We start from the raw sequence: 27,997 nt of genomic DNA on the forward strand, positions 1-27,997 counted from the left end.
ATGACGCCATCAGAGCGCGCCGCGCGGGGAGAGGGAAGGGCGGGGGGGAGGCGAGGTGTGCGGGCCGGGACCTCTCCCCGCGGCGGTGAGTGCGGCCGGGCGGCCCCGCGTTTCGGCGGGGAAGCGGGGCCGCGGGCGGCCGGGGCCTGCCGGGGGCGGCCGGGAGCGGCCGGCGGGGCGGGGGCGACCCGGGCGGGGCAGGGAGGGAGGGAGGGAGAGAGAGGGAGGGGCGGCGCGGCGCGACGGGAGGGCGCCCCCTGGCGTGGCGGCGGGCGGGCCGTGACATGTGGCCGTGCTGGCTGTGCCCGCAGGTGCCGGGCGCCATGGCCCCCCCCAAGGACATCATGACCAACTCGCACGCCAAGTCCATCCTCAACGCCATGAACGCCCTGCGGAAGAGCAACACGCTCTGCGACGTCACCCTCCGCGTGGAGCACAAGGATTTCCCGGCCCACCGCATCGTCCTGGCCGCCTGCAGCGACTACTTCTGCGCCATGTTCACCAGCGAGGTCGGTGTGCCCCGAGACCGCGGGCTGCCGCCGGCGCCGGGTGCTCGGCGGGTGGAGGAGGCAGGGCCCGCCGCTCTGTCACGTTGCTCAGCGGCTGGCCCAGGGTGCTCTCATGGTGGGCCTGGAGCCCTCCATGATGGCCCTGGGTCTCTCTGGATCCCCCCGTGGTGGCCCAGGATCCCCTCATGGTGGGCCCAGAGCCCTCCATGGTAGCCCTGGGTTTCTCTGAATCCCCTCGTGGTGGCGCTGGAGCCCTCCACAGTGGCCCTGGGTCTCTCTGGATCCCCGCATGGTGGCCCAGGATCCCCTCATGGTGGGCCTGGAACCCTCTGGGTCCTCTCCTGGTGGCCCAGCATCGTCGCGTGCTGATTGTAGGTCTGCTCATGGTAGCCCCAGAGCCCTTTATCATGGCGTGGTAGGAGTTAGAGGCTGCAGACAGGACTGTGGTCCTGAATCATTGCCTGCTGCGTGGCCAACCTGTGCACCAGAGAGCTGCCAGGCTGAGCTGGCAAACGGGAAGGCTCTGATTTTCTAATTTTTCTACAGGTGTTTATGGTCTCTGTGCTTCTGGGCGTGCATCTTGCCGGGGGTACCCGCCCTAGTGCAGAGCTGGGCGCCTTAGACCGGGCGGTGAATGAAGGCAGCCCTTTAAACCTGAAATGGAGGGTGTTTAGCTCGTGTGCTGCTCTCTGTTTCGCACTGGCTGATCAGCTGGTGCGTGCTGGGCTGTGCTGCTGCTCTCGAAGAGAACGGCACCTCTAGCACTGGGGGGGGGCAGGCTGAAAGCCTCAGCGGCTGCACTGGGCAGATCTCGCTTCTGAGGACATGTGCTCTCACAGTGCTTACTGTGCTGATCGCGCTGCCTGCGGGCTGTTTCTTCTAAATCGCTGAAAGGTAATATTTGAGCTACAGCTGGCACTCATTCCTGTTGTTAAATGTGAGATGCTTTGCCTGGCTTTGTCTTTTATGAGTTTGAATCAATCTTTGTAGCTTTTTCTAACAGAAGATGCTTTCCTTATGCTAACAACTTCCCCGTGAGCAGGGAGAAAAATTACTAGCCCAAAGGTCCTAAAGACCCCCCTGCTAGCCCACTAGTCCTTGCAGGAGGGAATCATTTTCCTCTTTGTTTTATCCAGCAGTGAACGCTGTTGGCAGAGCTGTCTGTGTGCCTACATCTTTCAGAGCCGTGCCGGGTGAGCAGGTGCCTTAGCTTTTATAGTCCTGTGCACAGCAACCCAAAAAAACTCATATGTGGCCTGACCACATACCAATACATCTTCTGTCCATGTCTCCATGAAATCTGTAAATTTGTCAGGTTTATGGTCTTTCTCTGCAGAAAGGAAGTGTAATTTAAAAAAAAAAAATACAGAAAGCAAAATCAGTCCCTGGAGGCTGAAGTTGTCTGTTTACCAATAGCTTCACCATGCAGAGCGGTGTAGCAGACTGTCTCTGTTTCTTTGTGTTTGCCTCTATGTTCCTGTCAATGCCTTTGACTTGCTGGACTTTATCTAGGCAGTCTACACAGATCCAGTCACTCTGCGTACTACAGAACGTTCTTTGTGGCTGCTAACAAAGGCTGAGGATTGGTATGCTTTGGATCTACGCTGAGATTGTCGCTCCTTCCTTCTTTATACTCTCGTTTTAACTGCAACATTGTAGTGGCCTTAATTCACAGATGTAATTCTTCCTAGAAAAATAAGTGCAGTGGGCATGATTGCTCCATCTCTCACACTCCCAAATTGCTGCTACTTTAAGGGTTTTACTTCTTTTGCTTAGTTTGTATTTCTTCCAAATTTGCTTTTTCGTATGGAAACCCCAAAACGACAGACCTGCCAAGTGGCAGACACAATCACGGAGTGTTTGCGGCAGAGCGTGCTTTCCAGGAAATGGCAGCTTGGTAAGCCTCAAAGTGGACCGACTTCCTATGCGTGTCAGCGACAAGTACACTGGTGAGCGTAATGGGACAGCTTGGTCGCTCTCCAGGCGCTTGTGGGTGCAGAGCGTTGTGGCCATGGCCTGGAGGGAGCTCAGAACGCTGCCTTGCGTAACGGACTAACCGTCTCTGCGAGGGCTTCCTCTGCGTTCCAGCGCTCACCTCCTGCGAGTGTGGGGACTGCTTGGCTCGCTGTCGGGTGTGGGTTTCGTTGGACTTGGGCTCCATGAGGCTTTGTTCGGAACTGATGCCTGGATTGTGCCCTGTGTCTCTCGTGGTGTTACATCTGTGCGTGGCCAGCGTAGCACTGAGACTGTCAGCAGAGATTAGCATCAAGAACTGCATTTGCCAGTCCCTGTGTCTCTGGTTTCCTTCCTGGTTTCCTTCCTTCTCACTTCTGACTTTAACATTTACTTTAAAAAGTCCTCAGTCTTACTTAGTGTTAATTTCTTTCCATTTTCTGTTCTGGTTTTCCCGAATGAGGAGAAGCCACTGATCACCTTTTGAAGCCCTGGCTTTTGACAGCACTTTTGTCTGCCCCTGTGCTGAGTGGTGTGGGGAAACCAGTTTTACCTACAGAGTTCTTCCTTGTAGTGAAAACTGAAGAGCAGTTTTAGCAAATGCTCCCCTGGAACCTAGTTTGCCACTGGGATTTCTGTCTTTGGACAAGTTAGGAGAACAGGATACGTTAAGAGCTGATCATCAGCTCCACCTCAGAAAGAAACTAGTCTGTCTTCTCTTGGAGGGTATGTGCTAGAAATTGAAGGGGCTTTTTGTCCTCTAGAACATGGAGAGATATTCCTCTTATTCTAAAACTAAAAAACTTCTCTTTCCAGGTTCTTACGTGGTCATCCTCGCTATACTGTGAAGGCCTTCCAGAATGCAGTGAGCCACATAATAGCACTGTCACGCCAGCATTTCTTTTACCCTATATGTGAGAAGAAATAGGAGGGGTTTATTACAATATACTTTTGTGTATCTGCATTAGTGAAGGCAAAACCAGGAAGTGGCCTTGGACAAGAAATTTTAAGCCCATTCTCCTGCCGAGCAAGTTGCACAATTTATGGATGGAATGGGAGACAGCAGAGACAGCAACGCTATGTTTCACAACAGAGCTGTCACCTGCAGCCCCTGCCTGAAGGCTGTCAGCAGCTTAGGCGTCCTGGGGTAAAACTCCTGATGTCTCCAAGTGACTCTCCTTCACTATGAGAATGTGTTGTCCCAGATGCCTCCGTTGATTTCAGGATCTGTACTGGTGCATGCTTTTTATGACATGTTAGAAATGTGATTGTATCCGGGAGTAGCAATCCCTTACTGCTTTAATTCCTGCTGGTTAGTGGAACTCTGATACTTAACAAGGGGGAAGAATAACTGAAATTCTAGCAGCAGAGCTGCAGAGATCTGTCTCCTACCACTGAACACCTGTGAAAGGAGAGCTGCTTGTACGATGTTTTGATTAGCATTGTATGACCATAATTTTGCCTTGCTTTTGAGTCCAAATATGTGGATGTATTGATAAAAGAGGGGCTCTCTGTCCCAACAGCACAGCACTAAGCACTGTGTACAGTTCTCTAACACTGCACACATTCTGGAGCTAGAGCTCAGAGTCTTCATGGCATGCTCAGAATCAAGTTGTCTCCGCTCTGAGATCCCTCTTTAAGGTATGATGCTAGGATCCCAGGTTATTCTGCATCACACACATTGTGTGAAGTTATTTGAAATGTTTGCTTCCTTCCAAGCAATCTTAGCATGCGAGTAAACTGTGAGCCAACTAACAACCAAGTAGTGGAGTGTAGCAGAATTACATCATCACACACAAGGGAAGCAGGAGGTGGTCATCTCTGCGGTGTTGGTGTTGTCTGCATGGTTTGTGTTTCAGTCAACAGCATGAAGAGAGTATGTGCGTGGTTGATTATTGACTGTTGGTGCTGCAGACTGGAGCTTCTTTACCAGCTCCAGGCCGATCTGTGAAGAACAGATCATCAGCTTCTACCTGATGCAGCATGATACGCTACCAGGAGGTCTGGTGCTCTTGTCATCTCCTGTCAGTAGATGTTTGTAATTTCTTATCCTCTTTCTTCTAAGTATGTGTGGCCTACATCTCCATTTGCGTGTTGGAATCGTATGAACCTCTTGTCTGATCAGTTCTGACCTGTGGTGAGATCTTTAGCTGTTGTACCAAACAGCTCAGTCTTGTTTTGGGAGTGTTTTGTCTAGCCCAAGTTAGGATCTCATTTTAGCTTCGAAATGCAATGCATGGCCTGTCATACAGCAGGTCAGACAGGTAATTTGCTGTTCCTTTCTGGCTCTGGATGCCATCGAGTTTGTTCACTCTGTCAACAGACTTGAAAGGCCTCTTCCCTCAAATTACTTCGAGTATCACCATTACCTCCTGTGTTTCTCTTCCCTGCTGTGAAGCGTCTCTCTCCGCATCACAGAAATGGCTCAGTCTCCACAGAGACATTTCTTCCCTTCTGCTGCTGTGTCATCAGATGCCTCCGTAGGAATATCCTTGACTGCTCTTATTTTCTCTACTTCTGTATCATTTTTTTCCTCAACTGTGGCAAATTCTAAGCCAAGTAGTCATGCTTTGATCATGCTTTCTCTTCACTGAGTCTCTGCTCAATCTGTCTGTAACCAGCTTCAGTCTCGTTCTTGGCAAGAAAAGTCAGGGGCTTTCATCTGAATCATGCTTGCGCTGATGCTGACTACTGCTTCAAAAGTCATGGAGGAAAAAGGTTGGGTTTGCAGCGTGCTGCGTGGAGACAATCCTTCTGCTGAGGTCCATTCGTCCTGAGAGGAGCTTGCAGCTATGTGCAGGGCATGATTAGTGAGTTCACCTGCTATCCCGTTGTTCAGGAATCATCAGATGCTCTGCCAGCAGCTTCGTCGTGGATGCATCAAACCACAAAGCTGATGCTTTGTGAGATGTATTCTGTTTTGTACCTATAAAGGTGCAAATTTGGTGGATTCACAGAGTTTACTGTTCCCAAAGATTGACTGTTGAGAGGGTAACATTCCTCAGGAAAAACAGTTATTCCAAAATGATGTATCTTAGAGGTGATAAAACAGCCAGAGGACAAAGTCAGGATTGTGTAAGTACCATCACTGTATGAACTATCATTTTAGTTTCAAATGTTTAAGCTAAACCTACATTTAACCTTTAACTCTGAACTTTCTGGCCTATAAATAGTTGGGTTTTTTAGGGATGTTCACCATAAGCTGGCAGAGTGGATCAGGAATGGAACAGTTAGGCAAGATTTTTATTTGGTTTGGTTTTACAGCAGAGAGGGAAGGTGGGGACTCCATGTAAACTGCAGCACGTCAGACATCCAGCCTGGGGAGGAACTCCCCTGTGCTGTTCCTTGTAGTAAAGCTCGGAGTTACTTGCATGGAGGACAGAGTTTAGATGTCTTGCACAAATAACAAATGTAATTTCTGCTATCTCTAATCTCAGTTTGCTCGTTTTACAATGCAGGTGGACTGTCTTCTCGATCCATAATTAACTTTGTCTTTTCTACTCGCCTTGTAAGTGAATTCTGTAGGGAAAGTCCCTCTTTCCCCTTAGTCTTTCAGTGAGCACAAGAAGAGAAAGGACAAATCTCTGTTGAAACCTCTCTGACACATGCACGTTGTTGGCTTTTGATCACATTACTGAAAAATAAACTTTTGTTTCCCTTCTAATTTACAGCTCTCGGAGAAAGATAAACCCTATGTAGATATCCAGGGACTGACAGCCTCCACCATGGAAATCCTGCTAGACTTTGTATATACAGAAACTGTTCACGTGACAGTAGAAAATGTCCAAGAATTGCTCCCAGCGGCGTGTCTGCTTCAGCTGAAAGGTAATGGCCAAGTATCAGCACAAACTGCACAACTGCTGCTGTTCAGAGGTTTGGGTTGTCTGACCTTCTGTAAATGGAAGACGGACTGTGGGAGGCATGATATTTTGAAGTACTTATGTCAAACTTCTGTTGTCTTGTTCGCTGTGGTCTCAGTGGTAGAGGAACTGCCTTGGGTGGAAAAAAAGATGATAAAACAGGTTATTGTTCCATGCTTTGGGCTACTGTATTTCTGCATGAGAATTGCCAGGAGGAACTGTGGGCTGTATAGCACTTAGATGTTACAGCTCAGTCAACTTATAATAATAAGCAAATCGTTGATGTCATTTGACCTGCCATCGTAGTGTGTCTAGGTCGTAACAAATGGGTTGATATCGTTGCATGTGCACCTATGGAGCTATCCCAGGCAATTATCCCAAATCCCAGGCAACTATTGAAAAGACATTGAAGAAAAGCTAGAAATCTGGTAGTTCTACCCACTAGCATATACATTTTTTTGTTTATAATCCATGAAGCTGAGTACTACTCACGTTTGAGTCTTTTCCTAGTACTAGATTTGTTTAATTTTTGTGTTTAAATAGAATAGCCAGAGATCAAAACAGCCCAAACACATGGTCTACTGCTTAGTGTCTTCACGTCCCTTCAAAGAAATATTTGCATGTGTGTGTTTCCGTAGTATTTTTAAGCTTGTTATCTGAGTTGGATTTTCATTACTGTTTAGAACTTTCTCTTCTGAAGCCCTTTCGAAAGCAGTGGATTGGTAGTAAGCGTACAGTGCTCATTCACCCCTCCAATTTTCCATAGGTGTGAAACAAGCTTGCTGTGAGTTTCTAGAAAGCCAGCTGGATCCATCAAATTGTTTGGGCATTCGGGATTTTGCTGAGACACACAATTGTGTTGATCTAATGCAAGCTGCAGAGGTCTTCAGCCAGAAACATTTTCCAGAGGTGGTTCAGCATGAAGAGTTTATCCTCTTAAATCAAGAAGAGGTTGAAAAGCTCATCAAGTGTGATGAAATTCAGGTAAAACCTGAAAAGTATCGTTACTGTGCAAAGCATTGAAGTAAAACATTGAAACCAGTCAGAAATGAGTGGTGGACATCTCATATGCTTCCTGAATTTGAAATTCATTTTCCAAGAAGCTTCTAAATTTTTAGCCATGTAATCTGAAGTTGATCAGTAACATGTAGCTAATATGTAAGAATTTGTTGTCACACAACTGTTTCTTGCAAGTAAGGCAATCGCAGCTAGTTACCTCTGCAGAGTTCTTGTTCCCTTGTCTCCTTTCCCTGGAGGAACTTTCAGAGGTTACAAAAACAAGTTGTCTCAAGGCCTATATTTCAGAAGTACCCCCAAGACTTTAACTTCTGTTTGTAGACCTTGCATGCTACTCAGCAGCACAAGGAATGCGTGTGTCATCCCAGGCATCCTCTGCTTTTACAAGCAGCAGAATGCATGATGCTGCAGGGTAGTCTGAATCTTCAGGGAGTTGCATGCAGATTTTGTTCCCCTAAGGTTGGTTTCTGGAGGATTTGCTATTTGGCTGGAACCCATCGAATACTTTTTTCCAAATTTTCCATAACTATGTATGTTCTTGAGAACTGAAATAAATTGAACATTGTTTGATAATTGAGAGGGGACTTGGATATTTTTATAGAGATGGACTTTGTCAAGAGTTGATGTTTGCTTCTGTTCTAAAAGTGATGGAAGCGATCACTATTCAGAGTTCACAGTAACATGAACTCTTAGAAGCAAACCAATGTAAGTGGTGTCTCTGGAATTCCTGAGAAGCCAATACAGGGGTAGCCAGAGGAAAATTATTGATGTATGGCTTGAAAGTCTGCCTTGAAAGTGGCCTTCAGCCAAGCTGACATCCTCTCGTTAGTAAGTCTGCTTGACAAAGAGCACGCAAGATAGCAGTGAAAGACCCTGGCACAGGCTGAGATCAGCAGCGGAGAAAGGCTGAGTGTGTTTGGTGTTTAACAGGCCGCAGCTTTAATGCTGTGAGGCTTTGAGCTTAGGTGGGTTGTGGGCAGTACTGGCACAAGGCTTCTGGACAGTGAAGAGGAAATAATGAGGAAGTTGAGAACGAGCCAGCCAAACTAATCAGATGATCCACACAGGCAAAGTAAAATTCATTGTGGATTGGCAGGACTGATTCAGGCCTTGCAGGCACGCAGTGAGGTGTGCATTCGTTGTAGTACCTTAGGAAGGTGAATGAAGCAAATCTGGCTGTTGCTGTGCCAGGGCAGAGGTGATGCGCTGCACCAGAGTGTGCAGAGGGAGCACCCTCGGTGAATCCCCTGGCTGCTGGAGAAGTAGAATGGCAGGTCCTCACTGTGACGCTGTGTTTGGTGTTACTCATCGTTTATCAGAAAACAGAAATGATATCATGAACAGCGAAACTGTTAAATATATCAGAGGACAGTCAGTTTGGGAGGGGATAAAACCATGTGGGATTCTTGCATTTGAGGAGGAGGTGGGGAAAATTGGAAACAATAAAGTACTCTGCTCTCCTTTTGTGAGCTCTAATTGTCCTTTCCCTGTAATTCAAATAGAAAGAGGCCGTTTCAAATTACACTGTAACAAATATAAATCAGTGACGTGGAAGAATTGCCTTACATAATTAACCTGTGTGGCTCCCTGCTTCAGAACATTCTGCAACAGACAGCTTCAAACTGAACTTCAAAGCGTACCAGTCATGTGTCAGTGGGAAGGCTCCATCCTCTTATTACAGTATCTCCCTTTATCTTCAAATTTAATAACAGTTAACAGACATGATAATAAATTCATGTCTGATTTGCTTTTACGTTGGATGGTCTGAAGATGTGCAAAAAGAAAACCAAGTCTAAATAATATAGAGCTTATTACAATTCTTTCGCTTTTGGTAATCACAGATGTCCAAAGCACCCGAGGTTCTCTAAAAGTATCAAATTTAGATGATTTAGTCAGTGTAATCTCTGGAAGCGGTGTAAGCACCAGCATGTGCTGGTCCTAAATGGAGAGAGAAATAAACTAGTCAGAACAGTAACATTTGCTCCCTGGGGTTCTCCTCTCTGAAATCCAGTTGTATATAGTTTCTTAAATGTGGATTGAAATAAAAAACCCCTTAATGTACCTGGGATGGCTCGGGTGTTAAAGGGGCGGTGCGCAGTCACGGGGCTGCAGGGGGTTAAGCGAGACACTGCTCCATAAAAAGGAAACATGATTCTGATCATCTTTGTGATGGTACTTTGCATTTTGCAGGACCCGTAAGTCCTGCTCCGCTGAGAAGTCGGGGGAGCTGCCCTGCCAGTTACAGCCTGTCACTGGGCTCTCTCAAAAATGGTGGCTCCCAGCTTCTGGCTCTGCTGTGTACCATAAAGCTCACTTTTCTGGCACTCGTACTGCCTGTCGTCCATCTCAGCTGTAGGGAAAAAACAAATGCAGTTTTAAGGAAAAGAAAATCAGGGAATTTTGTAGTGCTTGTAAATACAGCTCATGGGAATTTCCATAACAGACTCTTACTCGAAATGTCCTGCTCTCTTGCTAGCTGTGAAGCAGTGTCAGCAGCCTGGAAGTTGTGTGTTCCACAGCAGTCGCTGAAACGTTACCCTGCAGTCTGATCAGTGCGTGTCTCCTCTTTCCAGGTGGACTCTGAAGAGCCGGTTTTTGAGGCAGTTATAAACTGGGTGAAGCACTCGAAAAAAGAACGAGAAGCATCGCTGCCAGAACTGCTGCAGTACGTGCGCATGCCGCTTCTCACCCCCCGCTACATCACAGACGTCATCGACACCGAGGTATCAGCAGCCGGGGTCCACGGAGCCAGTAGCTGTGTGTGATTGCCACGTTCCCTGGCTGGACTCCTGCTGTCCTAATGGAACATGTTAGAAGCTGCTTGCTCTGCTGGTGCTTTTTGATGCTGACACTGTGGAGCTGTCCCTGTTCCGCTGGCGTGCCCACTGTTTTACTCAGATGTAGTTGGCTGTGCCAGCAGTTCCAGCATCCTCCTTTTCAGCTGGGAAGGGGCCCCATCCAAACCAGTTAGTCAGTTGTCTTCTGGTATATGTAGCACCTTTCTGCTGTCATGTTACTGTTTTCTAATAAGTGCTTTCTGCCTTTCATTTGTAAGTGCAGGTCTCCTTCTCTACGCTGAAGGCTGCTGGCATGCGATCCTAGGGAGGAAATGGCTCCTCAGAAATTGTGTCAGGTGCAGATGGCAAGCAGGGACCTTTGAATGAGAAGGACAGCAGCCGTATAGGTCCAGGGCCAACACACAAGTCAGAGCCGTATCGAGTGCTGCTTGTTTGTGTGGCTGGGGTGTTGCAGAGACAAACCAAAATGTGGATGATGATGAGAGATAATTAAGGTTTTGCAATGGAAGTTTAATTCCAAACAGGAAGTGATGCTGACCCCATGCACTGTTTGGCAGAAAGGCACAGAGAAGTTCCAACCAGCATTCCAGTTTGATGGTGATGAGAGGTGATCGGCGGTTACTAGCCCTTGTCACCTGACAGGTGTTGGATGTTGAATGACAGACTTCTCTGCTTAGAGAAATGGCTGATCTAGCAACATTCATCTTTGATGTGATATAGCTGCCTTTTATGGATGTTCTTAAATAAGGGCAGCTCACAGGCAATTAAGTTGTGCCAGAGCTAAAATGTCTTTAGTCAGATTGTTATAGGCCACATTAACTGAAATTGAAGCTAACACGAGAGGGACTGGTACCAAAACAATTGGATCTGTTCCAAAACCAGCCTAAGATAGCGTGTATACAGGGCCTCAGCCTTCTTCCTGCACCGGGCGGCCTCTCCAGGCTGGAGGTGACACACTGGTGGGAAATCATCATCTTGGGACAGCATGGGGAGGAGAGCGTTGGCCCTGTGTGGCATCATCTGCTCTGAACACCCTAGCCTTCTTGCACAAGCACCAAGAACTTATAAAAACTTATTTAATTAACTTATTGTAGCAGCATATAGCACCAAACACCCAAAGGGAACTGAACACTGAGCATTCAGGGGAGGCTGGTCCAGGCCCTCAGCCAAGGAGGGTAATTACGGCATTATGCAAGGAGGAGATGAAACTGTCTTTTGGCTGCAGGGCTCCCTGCTTCTTTTAAAGAAGACCTTACTGCTTCTGTAGTCTTTCGTAGCTCCATGTCCCATGGGCACAGGGATTGAGCTAATAGACCCAGCAAAACTGCTGCCCTGTGCTGTGCTCCTTGTTTCTTCTCTGACGGCAGGTGCGTGCTGAGAGTCGATTATGTGGGGCAGATCTATCCAAACTCATTTCAAGTGTGGTTTCGCTGCCAGTCCCCCTTCTCAGACATACTTATGCTGGCTTAAGCATGGCAGAATTGGCTTTTCCTTAGTTTTCCAACGTAGTTGTTTTCGTTATGCAATGACACCTGCAGTGCCAGACTTTGCGTGAGAACTGAGCCATATCTTTTCAGCTGCAGTCCAGTCTTTAGTTGTCTTTGCATTTCCCTGTGTGCAGTATTTGCACCATGACACTACAAGCCACAGCCTGCACACAAGTCATTTCAGTGCTGTCTGAACTGACGAGAGTTGGCTTTAGGACAGTTCTCCTGAGGGATCTTAAAATACATTGCATGTACCAGTGACTCATGTTTTTCCTCAGCCTTTTATACGATGCAGTCTGCAGTGCAGAGACCTCGTAGATGAAGCTAAGAAATTCCACCTTCGGCCCGAGCTTCGGAGTCAGATGCAAGGACCCAGGACAAGAGCACGTCTAGGTGAGCAGCAAAGGAAAGGACACTGAGAAGGTCTGGGGCGTTGGCAGGTATTGTGTTATACACCATGCCTAGCGCCTTGTAATTGCACTGAAGTGCTTCACAGCTGTAACTTGTTGACCCACAGTCCCCAGTGGTGCAGAAGGGGGACTGGAGCAAAGGAGAGGTAGGTTTTTTTCAGAGCACAATTGCTTAGTGGCAACGTGGGGACTAGTTGGTCGCCTTCAGTCCCAGGCCTCTGCTGTAACCGTAACACCAGTTTTCTCAGTTGTTGGTGCCTCCAGATAGGTTTGTCTCAGCAAGCAGCTGTCCAGGAAGTGTGGACAGATTTTCAGGTAGGTATCAGGCATCAATGTCAGAAACAAAAAGAGCTGCTAGGTGAGAGACAGCTGTGTTACAGTGAAGAGAAGTTTTCAAAGGGGAATCTCAGAGCACAAGGCACAAGGAGGGAGATGGAGAGGTCCCTCTTTCCTTTCAGAGATACTTGGGGTTTTTTTCTTTTCTCCCTAGTCGTGTTAAGGCAAATAAATCATGATTTTTTCCTCTATTTCAGTAACTCCCACCAAGCACAGTCACCGAATTGTTAGAAAAATGCTTGGCTTAGGGGTGTAAGCACTTGAGAGCAACATAAACAGTAGGAATGACCTGCAGAAGAAGGAAGAGTATTTTACTGGCTTCTTCATGACTGTGGCTGTTCCTCACCTGACGCCCCTTCTCTTATCTTCAGACTCACTCTCTCAGGACTGTCTCTGCCATGGCGTTGTCCCAGGTGCGCTCACAGGGCGCTGCCATCGGGGCCAGCATTGACTGCTCTTCCTGCAAGCAAACCTCTGTGCGTGTTCTCCAGTGCCGCTGCTTGTGTAGTGGGGGGGGACCCTGAAAAACCCTTCATGGCCGTTGCCTGTTATTAACACTGTTTTCAGGGACAGAAGGCGGTTTATCCACTAAAGGAGGAGAGCAAATTAGGTTTGTCAGAGAGAGACATTGGTTAGATTATTTGGCCTGAAGGGAATGTTGTTATGATATGGTTTGACCTCCAGCACAGTCCAGGCCACAGCGTGTCTCCTGTTTTTCTGGGACCATCCCACATCGGTTTCAATGACATGCAGTTCAGCTCAAGCTGTGATTTTAGAAAGACACACTTCACTTTGTTCTTAGCTGAAACGCTTCACCTGATAAAGGAGACGTCACAAAACTGTTGTATTGTTTAATCATACAGGGAAACGCTGTGCACCTTTTTGCTAAGGTTCATCTTCTGCATTCAGCCCTACCTTATTTAATTGATTCAATACCATCTGCTATCAGCAATGCTCTTACCGTGTGTCACTTAGGAGCTGTGATCAAGTTGTGTATTAACTTTCTATGGGATAAGCTGAAATGATTGCACTTTCGTTTGTCATGCTGTACAGAAGGCTTTCCAAGTTGCTGTTGGAGCTCTTCTGTGAATCCTTCCCAGTTATATTTTATTTAATTCTCCTTCACCTGAGGTGGCAGCTGTTTTGCTTTGTGACAGACAGGGTCTTGTTACATCTTTATTGCTCTGTGTTCAGTCCTTCTGCGATGAAAAGCTGGACAGTTCTAAACTCTAGTAAAACTCCTTGTTGCAGAAAGGGCTCAAGGGATCCAGAGGATGCTCGTCTATTTTCAAAACTATAATATAAGCTTACCACTAAGGCAGTCATTACAAGGGAAGTTAAAACTCTACAGGTCACAAGTCTTATTTAGCTCACAAGGAGAAAATAAGAAAAATTAAGGACAATCTCAGAGAAGAGGAGTTAGAGGGAAGGCAGCTATGAAATAAAATACATACGACTTAAGAGACAATTCCTCTGAAAATATTTCATTAATTTTTCAGGCTTCAGTCAGCCTGACTTCTTCCTCAGTGAAATGGTGAACAAAGGTGCCGTCGGGTCCAGATGTGATTTGCAAACAAGGGCAGAATGCCCTGCTTTGGGAGGAGGCTGCAGGGAAGCACCCATCCTCCTTCCGCTTCCATGGGTTTGAAAAAAAAATCATGGAAGGAATACAGAAGAAGATATTATCTAGCCAACTTCAGCACCTAACTTAGCCAGCTTGTCTTCTCGGAGTCCCTCTAGGAGGAGGAGCAACCTCCCAGCAGACAGCTCCCAACACCTGAGTTAGTTTAATGGCCACGCACCCTGGAAGAGCTTCTCTCTCTTCCTCCCTGCTAAGGACAGAGGGAGTCCAGGTGGCTGCACTCAGGTTAGGCGCCAGCTTCAGAGTAGTGACAGAAACAGGGGTTTGGAGGTGACGTCGCACCAGGGAAGGCTAAGAGATTCTTCAGGGGATTCCCTTGGGGTGACCCCTTGGTTACAAAGGGATTGACTTGACTTTGCTCTCCCTCTTTGTTTTAGGAGCTAATGAAGTCCTGCTTGTGATCGGCGGCTTTGGCAGCCAGCAGTCACCTATTGATGTTGTGGAGAAGTATGACCCGAAGACTCAGGAGTGGAGTTTCTTGCCAGTAAGGGACCGTTTTTGATCACCACTGGGTTGAACAGGCTGTGATCAAACACTGATCTTGTAGCATCAACTATTTAACTTTGCATTCTGCTTAGAATTTCTGCGTAAATTCTAGAGTTGCTGAGGTTTACCTAGCGAACGCTGAAACCGCTTTGCGTTTGCAGATTTGCTAAGTAAGCTTTGTATAAGAGGTGGTTGTCATATTTCTAATCAGATGAGCCTACAGAGACCCACGTCTTTGTTGTGGGAATGAGAGCTATCATGTTTCTTATTGAAGGGTGTTAAGCTTGAAGGTTAGTGATGATAATTGGAATGCCAATAGGAATAGTATAATCAGTCCTGCTTTCAGGCAGGCTGCCTGATCTCTCTGATCTCATTGTTTCTGGGCATAATGGGAGATAGTAAGGAAGAGAGAATTCCTGCACTGAGGACTATTTGTACCCAAATTCAAAATCACCTTTATCTGTGTGAAATGGTGGAAAACTGCCTCTTCTTTGATATTGCTAATAATAGAAGATCACCTGGTGTCCCAGAATTTGGTTCTGAGGCTAAAAGCTTCAGGTATTTTCATCAAATATTCCGAGTCTCCATGTTTTCCTATTAACAGTCTCTGCAGGGAGCCAGTGGGAGGCATACAACCCCCCGAGATGCATCAAAGATTCAGTAGCAGCATAAGATAAATGACATTTAATGCAAAATATTTTAGTGCAAGGAGGCCTGGCCATAAGAAGAGAGCATGGCAGAGACAGACTACAGGCAGAGGAAGGCAGACGCAGGCGTTAAGCATTTTAGCCAGGGCTGTATCCTTTAAATCCGTGGTGCTGTTTGCCTCTGTGGTAGTGGGCCATTTTCCAAAAGAGCAGAAAAAGAGGATGGACAAACAGCAGTTGGTCTCCGTGCATCAGTGTTATTTCCTCTCTTTGACCTTTTTATTCTTTTTACTGTTTCAGAGCATCACCCGTAAGAGGCGTTACGTTGCTACAGTGTCCCTGCACGATCGGATCTATGTGATAGGGGGGTATGATGGTCGCTCTCGTCTCAGCTCAGTGGAGTGCTTGGATTACACATCAGATGAGGACGGTATCTGGTACTCCGTGGCTCCGATGAATGTCCGGCGAGGCCTGGCGGGAGCCACGACCCTGGGAGGTATGTCCTGACGCCGCACGGACAGGGCAGAACAGCTGTTCGGGTCTCGTCCTGAAATGCCCTGAGCTGGTGTGTGCAGAGTGGGATGGCTCCGAGGGAGGGAGGGAGTCTGAAATGCCGGTTCTTACCGTTTGGATGTAGAAATGGAAAACTTGCCCACAGATCCTGAGAGGAGCTCTGCCTCCGCTCCATTCTTACAGCGTGTGTCTGCGTTGAGGGGAAGGAGCTCTATGAGGGATTATGGGGTGGGAAGCTCTCGGAGTGGTGCCAGTGTTGCATATAACTGAGCACAGGACAAGTACAGCAATAACCATGCAGCACTGGAGAGGGACCGGAACTGGAGCATGCGCAGAGAAGGATTCTTAGGACAGACTTGGAAGAAGGGAACTGCTTTACTGAGCAGACCAGAACACTTCAGCTTGCTTATGTTGGCAAAGCAAAGGCCAAGAGGGAATATGGTTGTTCTCTATGAGTATAACTTGGCATGAGAAGGAAATGGGCAATGTAAGAATTTAATAAGAACAAATGGTTATAAACAGGCCAGGGAAAAATAGGTGTGGAAATGAGAGGAAGTTTTCTAGCCATTAAAATAGCAGTTACTCTAATGAATATTCTGTACTTTAACGCTTATATTAGAATATCTCCTGAATAATTAATATTGGTTAAATATTATTCATTTAGATTGCTAATATTCTATTCTAAAGAAAATTCTATTAAAAATGCAGTTGCTTTGAAGGTAACAGATTTGTGAAAGCGTTGCATGAATTAGGTTATCCAGTATGAGGGACTGATCTTGATGATCCAGACATGTCTTTTGGATCTTCTTTCCTGTTGCTACCTGTGTGTTTACTACCTTGTGAGCACTGACTTTGTGGAGGTGCTGACAGGATGCTAGTGATAGGCAGGGTTTGGCCATGGCAGCATTTCAACCGGTTCTGCAGCATGAAAAAAATAACTGGGGTGTGCGTGTTCTCTTTCATCCATCAGCAAGCAGCAGACTTAAGGGCCAGATGGGGTTTGTGTTTGTTTAGTTCGCTGGGTCTGTGAGCAGGCTAATGCAGTCGCCAGGGTGAGGAGGCTGGGTTTGTCTTCGCTCCGAATGTGCCAAGCGCTGTCGTTGTTCCGGTATTTTGCAGTCCATGTTGTAGGCTCAGTCCATCTGCGAGGGCCTGCTTGCTCCATGTGCATGCTTGGTGCTTGACTTCCTGAGTCCAACCTCTGTCTAACGTTGCAGACATGATCTATGTTTCCGGTGGATTTGATGGAAGCCGACGTCACACCAGTATGGAACGATACGACCCGAACATTGATCAGTGGAGTATGCTGGGAGACATGCAGACAGCCCGGGAAGGAGCAGGGCTGGTTGTAGCCAATGGAGTTATCTACTGCCTCGGTAGGTACCCTTAGGACCTCTAGGCACTCTGCAAATACTTGCTTTTTACAGAAATGGCAGTGCAGATGCTGTCTGTGGGGAGCACCAGTTGTGTCATGTCCAGGTTAGAAGATTTAACTTCAGTGCGCAGCTCTGTTGGCGAACGCAGCCCGTTCTCACCGTGACCATTGCCATGGCTTAGACTGGAGCTGCCACATAACTCCAGTAAACGCTGTCAGGCGCACACTGGACACAGTCAGCCTGCCTTTGAGGGACGGCTGAAGCGCAGGGGGTGAGCAGTGCCAGCTGAGGTTTGCAGGGACAAGGCAGTGGCTAAGATGCCCCAGAGATGATGCAGATAGCCACAGGACAGAGGGTGCGTCTGCTCTGCACAAAGCAGTGTTGGCTGTAGTGCTCCAGAAACGGATCCTGAGTTGTATGTGTTCCAGCTCCTTTCTGTATTACTCGTTTCATTTTCGGACACCCACGCCAGCTGTGAATATGGTGAGAAGTCACTCCAAAGACTTCAGTAAGCTTGTTCTGTAGATACACCTTCTGGGTCCCAGAAGAGGCAGGCCCAGCACTGTACCCACATTTGTTGCAGTCCTGTTCCTGGGGAGTCATGGGTATTGGACACTGGGTTATGGGTTTCACTTCCCCCTCCCAAATTCCTCTTCCTCACGCTGTCCCCCAAGGTAGATGCCAGCATGCTGCTCCTTTGCTGAAGCTGCAGAATGAGATTTCCCTCTTGTGAAATAGCTCTTGGGGACGTCCCAGCCTACACTGTGTAGCCTCAGCATCAGCTGGCAGCTGCAGCACACAGACCCTGAGCCAGCGCCAGGTCTGGAAGCTGTCCATCTGCTTTAGCAGGACAGCACTGGCATGCTCAGAGGCAGCTTCGGGCAGTGCGGTGCTGATCTGGTTGTACTGGTTTGGAGAGGTGATGCTCTCTCCCAGCACGGCCCTGTGCAGTGCAGGGACAGAGCTTACTCTGAGCTGGCTCCAGTCTGGCACTGCAAACTGCGGAGATCCTCTTTGTTCTGCCAGCACATTGTGAGTTGTGCTGATTGCAGTGCAATGCTGTACTGAGGATGAACCAGGCATGTTATTGCTCTCTACACAGAAAACATTTTCCAAAAGTCAGACCCATGGTTTGCTCCTGCATTTTGTTTCAGGTGGCTACGATGGGCTGAACATACTGAATTCTGTAGAGAGGTATGATCCCCACACTGGACACTGGACAAATGTCACTCCAATGGCCACTAAGCGTTCAGGTAAGAGTCCACAGCGCCTGGAGGTGAAAACGTTTCGTGCTGCACTGCAGAAGCAGTCGCTGCTGCCTTGTCCTGCTGCCCTGCAGGATGTTGACTGGCCCCAGCGGGTGGTTTGGCTGTGAGAGGGGATGATTGTAGGGCATGCTGACTTAACTCCCCAAGAGAAAGGTTAATTTTCACATGCCTGATGTCTCTAGCCCATGCTAAGAGGGATGTGGAGGGGTGGTTGCAGGCTACACGGAGGGAGAGGAAGTCTCGTGTGACTTCCATAACTAGGAACAGCGCATGGCTTGGAGAAAAGCTAGCAAGGAACAACGGACAGACCGTAGTGGAAGATAACGGAGCCGCTTGCAAAGTCGGTGCTCGTGGGCTGCACAGGGCATGGCAGAGGCCGGAGTGCTCTGGCAGGCCCTGCTTCACCCCCGGGGCAGCACCAGCGCACAGAGCAGCGCTGCCAGAGCAGTGTCCTGCTGCAACAGTCTTACGCTAACGACTTGAAGTGTGGTGCAGTCACACGTTAATTACCCACCACCAGCTCTTAGTTTGTCTTTCCTGCTTGGCGCCCTGTCCGAGCTTTAAGTTTGGCAGCTGTATCGGGAGAGAAATATAGTTTAAATCCTACTTTTGGAGTAACTTTCTGTCTCCGCTCTCCTTCATTTCTCAGAGGAGTTCGTGTGGGGCTCGTGCAGCCCTTGTGTGCTCCAGCGTTCGCCCTCTGCTATTGCACTGCGCCTCGGGCTGCCTGCCCCAGACCTCCGTGGCCGTGCTAGCGAGCAGCCGTGGCCTTGCTTAGCCATGTGTGGATGGGCAGGATGCTCAGTGCCTCCACAGCTTTGTTATTCTCGATGGAGTAGTTCTGCTGTGCTTACAGGCCCTCTTTCTAAACCCTTTTGAAGTTGCTTTTTCTCTAGTTCTCTCAATAAATGCCCTTTACAATTAGCCTAGGCAGCATTGTTTCTGATTGCTCTCTGCTGCAGTGTTCTTCTTTAGGGACCGGTGCTGGTTACTCAGTTAAAACTGGTCTCTGTTCTAAAAACATTGAAGCTTTCTTTTGCCTGCAGTGGCATTCATCAAACCCCAAGCTTTAAATATTTACTCCTGTGACAGGGCTATTCCTGCTAAGTGTGGGTTGGAAAGTATTTCCCATATGCCAAGAATGGATTCGATTTAGAAGTTGGTCGCTTTTCACATCCAGGAAGACCCCACATAGAAACATGTGATAAAATCTCTGGGTTTTCCTACATTGGAGGCAACATGCGAGACCTATCCCTGGATCTCTAGAAAGATTAAGGATGAGACAGCTTTCCCCAGGGGGTCTGCTGTGTGCTCCAGAGAAGATGGCTTCTGGCAAGACTAAAAGCAAAGAGTTCAAGGGGAAAGCCTTTTATAAGAAGCCTTTCCCAGGTCCGTGCTAGCTTCCCACGAGACTCGGAGCCTTTTGGTAGCAGTGCTTCGGCCCCCAGAGCAGGCTCCTCAGTGCCACAAGCGAGTGGGAACGCTGGGAGGCTCTTGACGCTGAGACTGACTCAGCCAGGTGCCCTCCTCAGTCGTGTGACCTGGAACACTGAGGTGTGCCCAAGAACATGTTTTGGCCTAGGTTTTTGTGCTGCCACTCTGTGGTACTAACACCCTGAACTACTGGGAGTTTAGAGACCAGTTGTACTTGCAACCTCCATCCTGGTATCAGTTCCAGTCCATCCAGCTTGCTGACCTTGGGCCCTGTAGGACTTCTTTTGCCCCAAGGCTTTGACAGTCTTTCTAGAGCTGTCTGCTTGTGGGTCTTCGAATTGCAAGAAAGACTGGGACTAAAAGTAATCTTGCCTTTGTTCACAGAGATTGTCTCCTCCTTGTTGCTTTTCATCTCTTAGGACAGATTCTGGAGGTAGGCCACTGCTCAGAAACCATGGCCATATTGCTGGACCCAACCTCCCTGATCAGGCCTTGGTCTGGTCTCTCTTCTCAGCTAAAGTCTTCCTCACTGAAGCTATCAGAGAGGCCATCAGGGCAGCCTGGCCCCTCCCAGCTGTTTTGAGGCTCACAGCAAGGAGAGACGGTGAAAGTGAGGTTGCATTTAGTGGAACAGAAAGTGTCTTGTATTCTGTTTGTGAGGAAACAGGTTGGTGCCCAAGAGCTACAGGGTAGCTGGCTTGTTTCCTTTGGGATATTCATCCGTGCAGCGTGTTGATGGTGACAGTCTGACAGTGTTTACTCTGCTCTCAAGATGCAGCTCGAAACAGCAGCGGCTGTTGGCAAGAGCACCTAAGGCCACTAAGTGCATTGTTATCGCACTGCGTTCTTTGGTACGTTACCTGAAGGAGCTGCAGATGAGGAGCAGAGGCTGGCAGAGGTTTGTTTCCTGCTGTTGTCATGAATTCCCAGTTGTCCCAACTGTATTACTGATTGCTTTTACTGGGGCAGGTGAGAACAGCTGTTCAGACAGATGCTTCGGCCACTTATGGCTCTGTATGCAGTGGACACCCATTTTCATTTCCCTGCCTCCCAGAGGAGCGATGTCAAGGAAATCCCTCCTCCGGCTTCACACGGAGCAGCGTCATTCTCCTTGTAAGAGCCAGGGGCTGGGTGACACCAAGGAGCCAGGAACACCAGAGAAGCCTGTCTCTGTGGCGACAGAGTCCCAGCTGGCTGCCCGCCAGCAGAGTGACCCTCATGCTGGTCCGTTCAGGGCGTTGGGGTGTCTTTCAGCCAAGGTGAACATCTCCTCTTGCTGCTGCTGCCCTGGCTGCAGTGTTGCTCAGTCCCCCTTACGCCAGAGATTCAGCAGCATTTGGTAGAGTGACAGGTTTTCGTGTATTGTGTTGGAGACCACACCACCAGAAGACACTGGGTTATGACAGCTCTTTTGTGGGAGATATAAGCATAAGAAAATGTCCTCTGAAGAGGGAGGAACTGCCCTAGCTCAGCTTTGTAAGAGCGAGCCCCGGCACGGTGCTGGCGGCGTTGCGCAGCGGTGTAACTGTGCTGCCTTATCTCTCTCCAGGGGCCGGAGTGGCTCTGCTGAACGACCATATTTACGTGGTTGGGGGGTTCGATGGCACAGCACATCTCTCCTCCGTGGAAGCCTACAATATTCGCACTGATTCCTGGACAACTGTAACAAGCATGACGACCCCCCGCTGCTACGTGGGGGCCACCGTGCTGCGGGGAAGGCTGTATGCCATCGCTGGGTAAGCGGCTGCGCGGGGCTGGAGAGGGAGACGCCCTGCATGTCTGTTTGCGCTTACAAGTGAGTTGAGGTGACACAGCCTGCTGCCCTGTGTCAGGTGGTTTCTCCTCACATTTATATTTCGAGCTTTGTGAGAGGAGACAGCCCACAGAGTCACCGTGCCCAACCCAAATGGGCAGCCTGATGGTCCAGGGCCAAGACAGGCAGGAGAGCAGCAGCAGACACCAAAAGGGAGCCTAATGCGGTGGGTTTATTTCAGGCCGTTCCTGCTGTACGCAGCTGTCCTGTCTCCCAGGAAGGGCTCTAAGTGCCTCAAGCTTGAAAATGACCTCTAAGATCATCAAGTCCAACCGTCACCCCAACACCACCATGCCTGCTAAACCATATCCCAAAGTGCCACATCTACATGTTTTTTGAACACCTCCAGGGATGGGGATTCCACCACTGCCCTGGGCAGCCTGGTCCAATGCCTGACCACTATTTCAGTAAAGAAATTTTTCCTGATATCCAACCTAAACCTCCACTGACGCAACTTGAGGCCATTGCCTCTCGTCCTAGCGCTGGTTAGTTGGGAGAAGAGACCAACCCCCCCTCACTGCACCCTCCTGTCAGCAGCTGTAGAGAGCGAGAAGGTCTCCCCTCAGCCTCTTCTTCTCCAGACTGAGCAGCCCCAGCTCCCTCAGCCGCTCCCCATCAGACTTGTTCTCCAGACCCCTCCCCAGCCTTGCTGCCCTGCTCTGGACACGCTTCAGCCCCTCAATGTCCTTCTTGTCATGAGGGGACCAAAACTGAACACAGTGCTCGAGGTGTGGCCTCAGCAGTGCCGAGTACAGGGACACAATCCCTGCCCTGCTCCTGCTGGCCTCACTATTCCTGATCCAAGCCAGGATGCCGTTGGCCTTCTTGGCCACCTGGGCACACTGCTGGCTCATGTTCAGCCGGCTGTCGACCAACACCCCAAGATCCTTTTCTGCCAGGCAGCTCTCCAGCCACTCCTCCCCAAGCCTGTAGCGTTGCGTCGGGTTGTTGTGACCCAAGTGCAGGACCCGGCACTTGGCCTTGCTGAACCTCATACATTTGCCCTGGGCCCATCGATCCAGTCTGTCCACATCCCTCTGCAGAGCCTTGCTACCCTTGAGCAGGTCGACACTCCCGCCCAGCTCGGTGTCCTCTGCAAACTGACTGAGGGAGCACTCAGTCCCCTCATCCAGATCATTGATAAAGATGTTAAACAAGACCACACCCAAAACGGAGCCCTGGGGAACACCACTCGTGACCGGCTGCCAGCTGGATTTAACTCCATTCACCACCAATCTCTGCACTCGGCCGTTCAGCCAGTTCTTTATCCAGCGAAGAGTACACCCATCCAACCCATGGGCAGTAGGTTCTCCAGGAGGATGCTGTGGGGAACAGTGTCAAAGGCCTTACTAAAGTCCAGGTAGATGACATCCACAGCATTACCTTCATCCACTAGGTGGGTCACCTGGTCATAGAAGATCAGGTTGGTCAAGCAGGACCTGCCTTTCATGAACCCGTGCTGGCTGGGCCTGATCCCCTGGTTGTCCTGCACATGCCTGGTGAGCGCACTCAGGATGAATCGCTCCATAATCTTGTCTGGCACCGAGGTCAGGCTGACAGGCCTGTAGTTCCCGGTATCCTCCTTCCGGCCCTTCTTGTAGATGGGTGTTACACTGGCGATCCTCCAGTCACCTGGGACCTCCCCTGTTAGCCAGGACTGCTGACAGATGATGGAGAGTGGCTTGGCCAGCTCCTCCGCCAGTTCACTCAGCACCCTTGGGTGGATCCCATTCGGCCCCATAGACTTGTAAGTGTCCAGGTGGTATAGCAGGTCGATAACTGCTTCCTCCTGGATTATGGGAGGTTTGTTCTGCTCTCCATCCCTGTCTTCCAGCACTGGGGGCTGAGTATCCTGGGAATAACCAATCTGACTATTAAAAACCGAGGCAAAGAAGGCATTAAGTACCTCAGCCTTTTCCACATCCTTGTTGGCAATATTCCCCCCTGCATCCAATAAGGGATGGAGATTCTCCTTGGCCCTATTTTTTGTTGTTGTATTGTAAAAACATTTTTTGTTGTCCCTTACAACAGTGGCCAGCCTGAATTCTAGCTGGGCTTTTGCCTTTCTAATTTCCTCTCTGCACAACCTAACGAGACTCCTGTACTCCTCTTGAGTTGCCTGCCCTTTCTTCTGTAGGTGATAGACCCTCCTTTTTTACCTGAGTCTCAGCAAGAGCTCCCTGTTCAGCCAAGCTGGTCATCTTCCCCACCAGTTCGTCTTGCAGCACATGGGGACAGCCTGCTCCTGTGCCTTTAAGACTTCTTCCTTGAAGAATGTCCAGCCTGCCTGGACCACTTTGCCCTTCAGGACTCTCTCCCAGGGGACCCTCGCAACCAGCATCCTGAACAGGCCAAATTCTGTCCTCCGAAAGTCCATGGTGGTGGTTTTGCTCACCCCTCTCTTCACCACAAACCAAGAACTCTATCATTTCATGGTCACTAAGACCACGTGGCCTCCAACCACCACATCTCCCACCAGTCCTTCTCTGTTAGTAAATAGCAGGTCAAGCGAGGCACCTCCCCTGGTAGGCTCACACCAGCTGCGTCAGGAAGTGATCTTCCACACACTCCAGGCATCTCCACCCTCCTCTCTGCTATGTTGTATTTCCAGCAGATGTCCAGTAAGTTAAGGTCCCCCACGAGAACAAGGGCTAGCAATTGTGAGACTTCTGCCAGCCTCTTGTAGAAAACTTCATCTGCCTCTTCATCCTGGTTGGGTGGTCTATAATAGACCCCCAGCAGGATGTCTGCCTTGTTGGCTTTCCACCTCATCTTCACCAATAAGCATTCAATCTTGTCATCACAATCGTTGAGCTCCATACAATCGAAGTAGTCCCTAACATACAAAGCCACCCCACCACCTCTCTTTCCTTGCCTGTCCCTTCCAAAGAGTTTATAGCCATCCATCGCAGCACTCCAGTCATGAGAGTCATCCCGCCATGTTTCTGTGATGGCTGTCCTGCTGTGCAATGGCTTCCAGCTCCTCCTGTTTATTGGCCATGCTGCGTGCATTGGTGTAGATGGACTTGAGCTGGGCTACCGATCTCACCCCCAACACTGGCACGCCACGCCTGGGCTCATCCCTAGTGAGCTGGGCAATGTCCCCTTCCCCTTTCGAACCTAGTTTAAAGCCCTCTCAGTGAGCCCCGCCAGCTCATGGGCAAGAATCCTTTTCCCCTTTGAGACAGCTGGACTCCGTCTGTCGCCAGCTGGCCCGGTGCTGTGTGCACCTCCCCATGATCAAAGAAACCAAAATTCCACTGATGGCACCAGTCTCTGAGCCACCTGTTAACCAGGTGAGTTTTCCTGCCCCTTTGAGTGCTGTTCCCTGCCACTGATGGGGTTGAGGAAAACACCACCTGCACCCCAGATCCTTCAGCCAGGCACCCCAGTGCCCTGAAGTCCCTTTTGATGGCCCTGGGACTTCTCTCTGCGATCTCATCACCGCCAACCTGCATTACCAACAGCGGGTAATGATCAGAAGGCTGCACCAGGGAGCTTTCCAGCAACATCCCTAACCCGGGCCCCAGGGAGGCAGCAGGCTTCCCTGTGGGATGGATCTGGTCGGCAGATCGGGCCCTCTGTTCCCCTCAGAAGGGAATCACCTCTGACAGTGACCCTCCTGTTTTTCTTAGCTGAGGCAGTCGTAACACGTGGGGCTGAGTGACTCATCCTAGGCAACCCCCTGGATGGACCTTCACCCACATCCTCATTAGCTGGGCCCTCACATTCCAGAGTCCCGTATCTGCTGCTTAAGGGCAACTGGGGAGGTGAGCAAGGCCAGGAGGGGATTCGCTTGCCACCTCGAGCAGTGACCCGTTTCCCCCCCATCTCTTAGGTCCCCTCTTTCTGCTCGATGGTAAGAGGGTCGGGGGTCCTCTGCTTCTTGTGGAGCCGCCTCCTGCTGCCTCTGCCTCAGGGAGGGCAGGGTGCTGCTCCACCAGTCGATCTCCCTCTCACACTCCCTGATGCTCCTTAACCTCTCCATTTCCTCCCTCAGCTCTGCCACCAGGCTGAGCAGGTCATTTACCTGGTCGCCTGAGCACAGCAGTTGTCTCTGCTGTCCTCTGGTATGAGCGCCAGGCTCAGGCATTCCCTGCAGCTGGAGACCTGGAGAGCTATGTGTCTGTATGGGACCTCCGGCTGGGTCCCCACGCTCCTTCTGGCTTTCATGCGAGTGGAAACCATGGCTGGAACGTCTCCTGGGAGAGCGATGTCCACTAGTCAGGTTGCAAGAAGGGGGACTGTGTCCTGCCCGCGCAAACTGCCGCGCTGCACCCTTTTCGCTGCACTCCTGGTCGCTCATGCTCCCTGGGGGCTGCTCTTCCTTCAGCAGCATCCCTCACCTGTAACTTTCTGTCCTTGCAGATATGATGGCAACTCACTGCTGAGCAGCATTGAGTGCTACGATCCCATCATTGACAACTGGGAAGTGGTAACCTCCCTGGGGATGCAGCGCTGTGATGCTGGAGTCTGCGTCCTTCGGGAGAAGTGATGTGGAGGGAACTTACAAAGAACACCCTATAAAAAGTCTCAGCTGGAGGAAGAGTCCCAAGTGATTTGCAGTGACTGTTCTTGAGAGTTGTGGATGCTGTGGAAATAGGCACCAGAACAGCAGCTTTCTGTGCTGCTTTTGACTAGAGCATGTGCATAAACGTGTTATCTCAGCAGTCATTTGAAATCAGGGGCTCTGTGTGGAGCTGGAGAAAGGTGGTGGAGTGGGTCAGGAGGAGCTGTGTTCTCTGCTGTTCCTGTGGCTAAGTCTGTCGGCAGAGCAGAGATGCCCCCAGCCTTGGTGTCAGCCAGCCTGGTGAATGCTTCCAAGGACATGTACATACAACTGGGTGGTCTCTTCAGCCACTGCAGGACCACGCGGGTCCTCTGGTTGCTCTCAGCCACGTGGATGTGTGAGGGTGAATCCAGCTGCTCTTATGTTCCAGCTTCAAATCATCTTGTACATACTGAATGTTTAAACATGCTCCTCAAGCACACAGCAGTGCAGAGCCAAATTGAGTGAGTGTGTGTGAGGGGGTCCTGCACTGTAGCTGCATCTGCAGGTTCCTCACAGGTCTGCACACAAAAGGAGTCGCAGGTTAAAGCTGTCAACTACTGACACCCAAAAGTCTGAGGCGGCAGGGGGAAAGCTCATTGGTGCAGAAGCAGGTCTGCAGCACTTGTGCTCTGATCAGAGGGCTCAGCAAGGTTCATTTGTATTTCCCTCGAAAAGCTTGACAGACCCAGCTGCAAAGCGCTGCATTTTCTGGCAGCAGGAGCCTTGCTGCGGTGTGGGGAGGTCACCCTGCAGAGGCCCTGAGCGGAGGGACACAATTGCTACTGTCCCTGCAGATCTTGCTGGTGAGCGACTGGGGTTTGTCCCTGGACAGACCTCTGTCCACCGCACCCACGTCAGCCTTTCAGCCAGGTTCATTGTGTTGATTTTCCTTTTATCTAGGGTTTTTCTGCTTCCACGGCCATTTTGGACTGACACCCAGGCTTCCATTTTGCCCTTTGTTCTCAGCTGTTTATTCCCCTGCCTCTGAACTCCACATCCTCTTACACTAGCTATCCTTTGCCTGCCCCACGAACCCCAAGTTCTCTCTCCTCAGCATGTCTCCTGCCTCGCTGCGTTTCTGGGAGCATGGGCTCTCCGCCGCCGTCAGCTTGGCCCCCGCAGTGCCTGGGCTCCGTGTAGTGCTGCTCGTTGAGCTTACTGCTGACTCCTTGCTTGGGGGACAGGGTGGGATCAGGGACGTGGTAGCATGACTTAATAATGCACTTTCAGCCAACGCTCTGACTTTCTGCGTTTGTTTCTATCACACAAGTGTTCTGTGGTTTCATTTCCTATGTTTATTTTTTAATGAAAATATAAAGAATAAAATATTTCCTGAGCCAGTGGGAATTTAGTGTCTGTTCTCTACCTTTAAGACGTTTGTCTCACCACTGTACGAAGGGTATGTACGAGCCCCGTGCCAGACCAGGCAGCCACCCTCAGCTGCTCCGTGTCGTGGTGGAAAACAAGTGCTCCGTCCGCTCGGATCCAGCGATGGCACAAAAACCTGTCAGGACTTGCTAACTGGGGGTGAGTTTGTTGCAAGATCTGCTTGAGAAGAGTGTGGCAGCGGAGATGAGGAGAAGACTGGGATAACACTGCTATAATAGAGCCCGCAGCTGCAAAAAATAACAGCTTGTCTGTCCACCATGGGAGCGTGGGGTGAATGGAGCCCGGCATTAATTTGTCTGTCAATGGTGTGGCTACAAAACGCGCTCCTGGCTCCCCTCTCCAGAACCTTCGGTGGATTTCAGAGCCAGGCCTCCGCAGCCTTCGATGACTGAAGGCTCTCCCCGCTGCCTGGTCCCCTGGCAAACACCTCACCCGCTATGCGAGATTTCAGATAGCCTGACACATCTCCTCCGGGGATGCACTTCCCTGTCACTCCTCGGCCACTGA

General features: G+C 49.7%; 1 protein-coding gene across 1 annotated transcript; it reads left to right on the forward strand.

The window, feature by feature from the left end:
* On the forward strand, positions 1-27,448 carry KLHL12 (kelch like family member 12). The gene is given in 13 exon segments (XM_075443097.1): positions 1-42; positions 44-85; positions 312-509; positions 6,134-6,287; positions 7,089-7,306; positions 9,913-10,062; positions 11,903-12,017; positions 14,390-14,496; positions 15,446-15,641; positions 16,876-17,034; positions 18,189-18,287; positions 21,286-21,472; positions 25,918-27,448. Coding segments are annotated over 13 exon segments (1,794 nt in total). The 3' UTR covers positions 26,045-27,448.
* The last annotated feature ends 549 nt before the right edge of the window (positions 27,449-27,997 follow it).

Source organism: Opisthocomus hoazin, chromosome 25 (genome assembly GCF_030867145.1).
Source record: "Opisthocomus hoazin isolate bOpiHoa1 chromosome 25, bOpiHoa1.hap1, whole genome shotgun sequence".
Lineage (NCBI taxonomy): Eukaryota > Metazoa > Chordata > Aves > Opisthocomiformes > Opisthocomidae > Opisthocomus > Opisthocomus hoazin.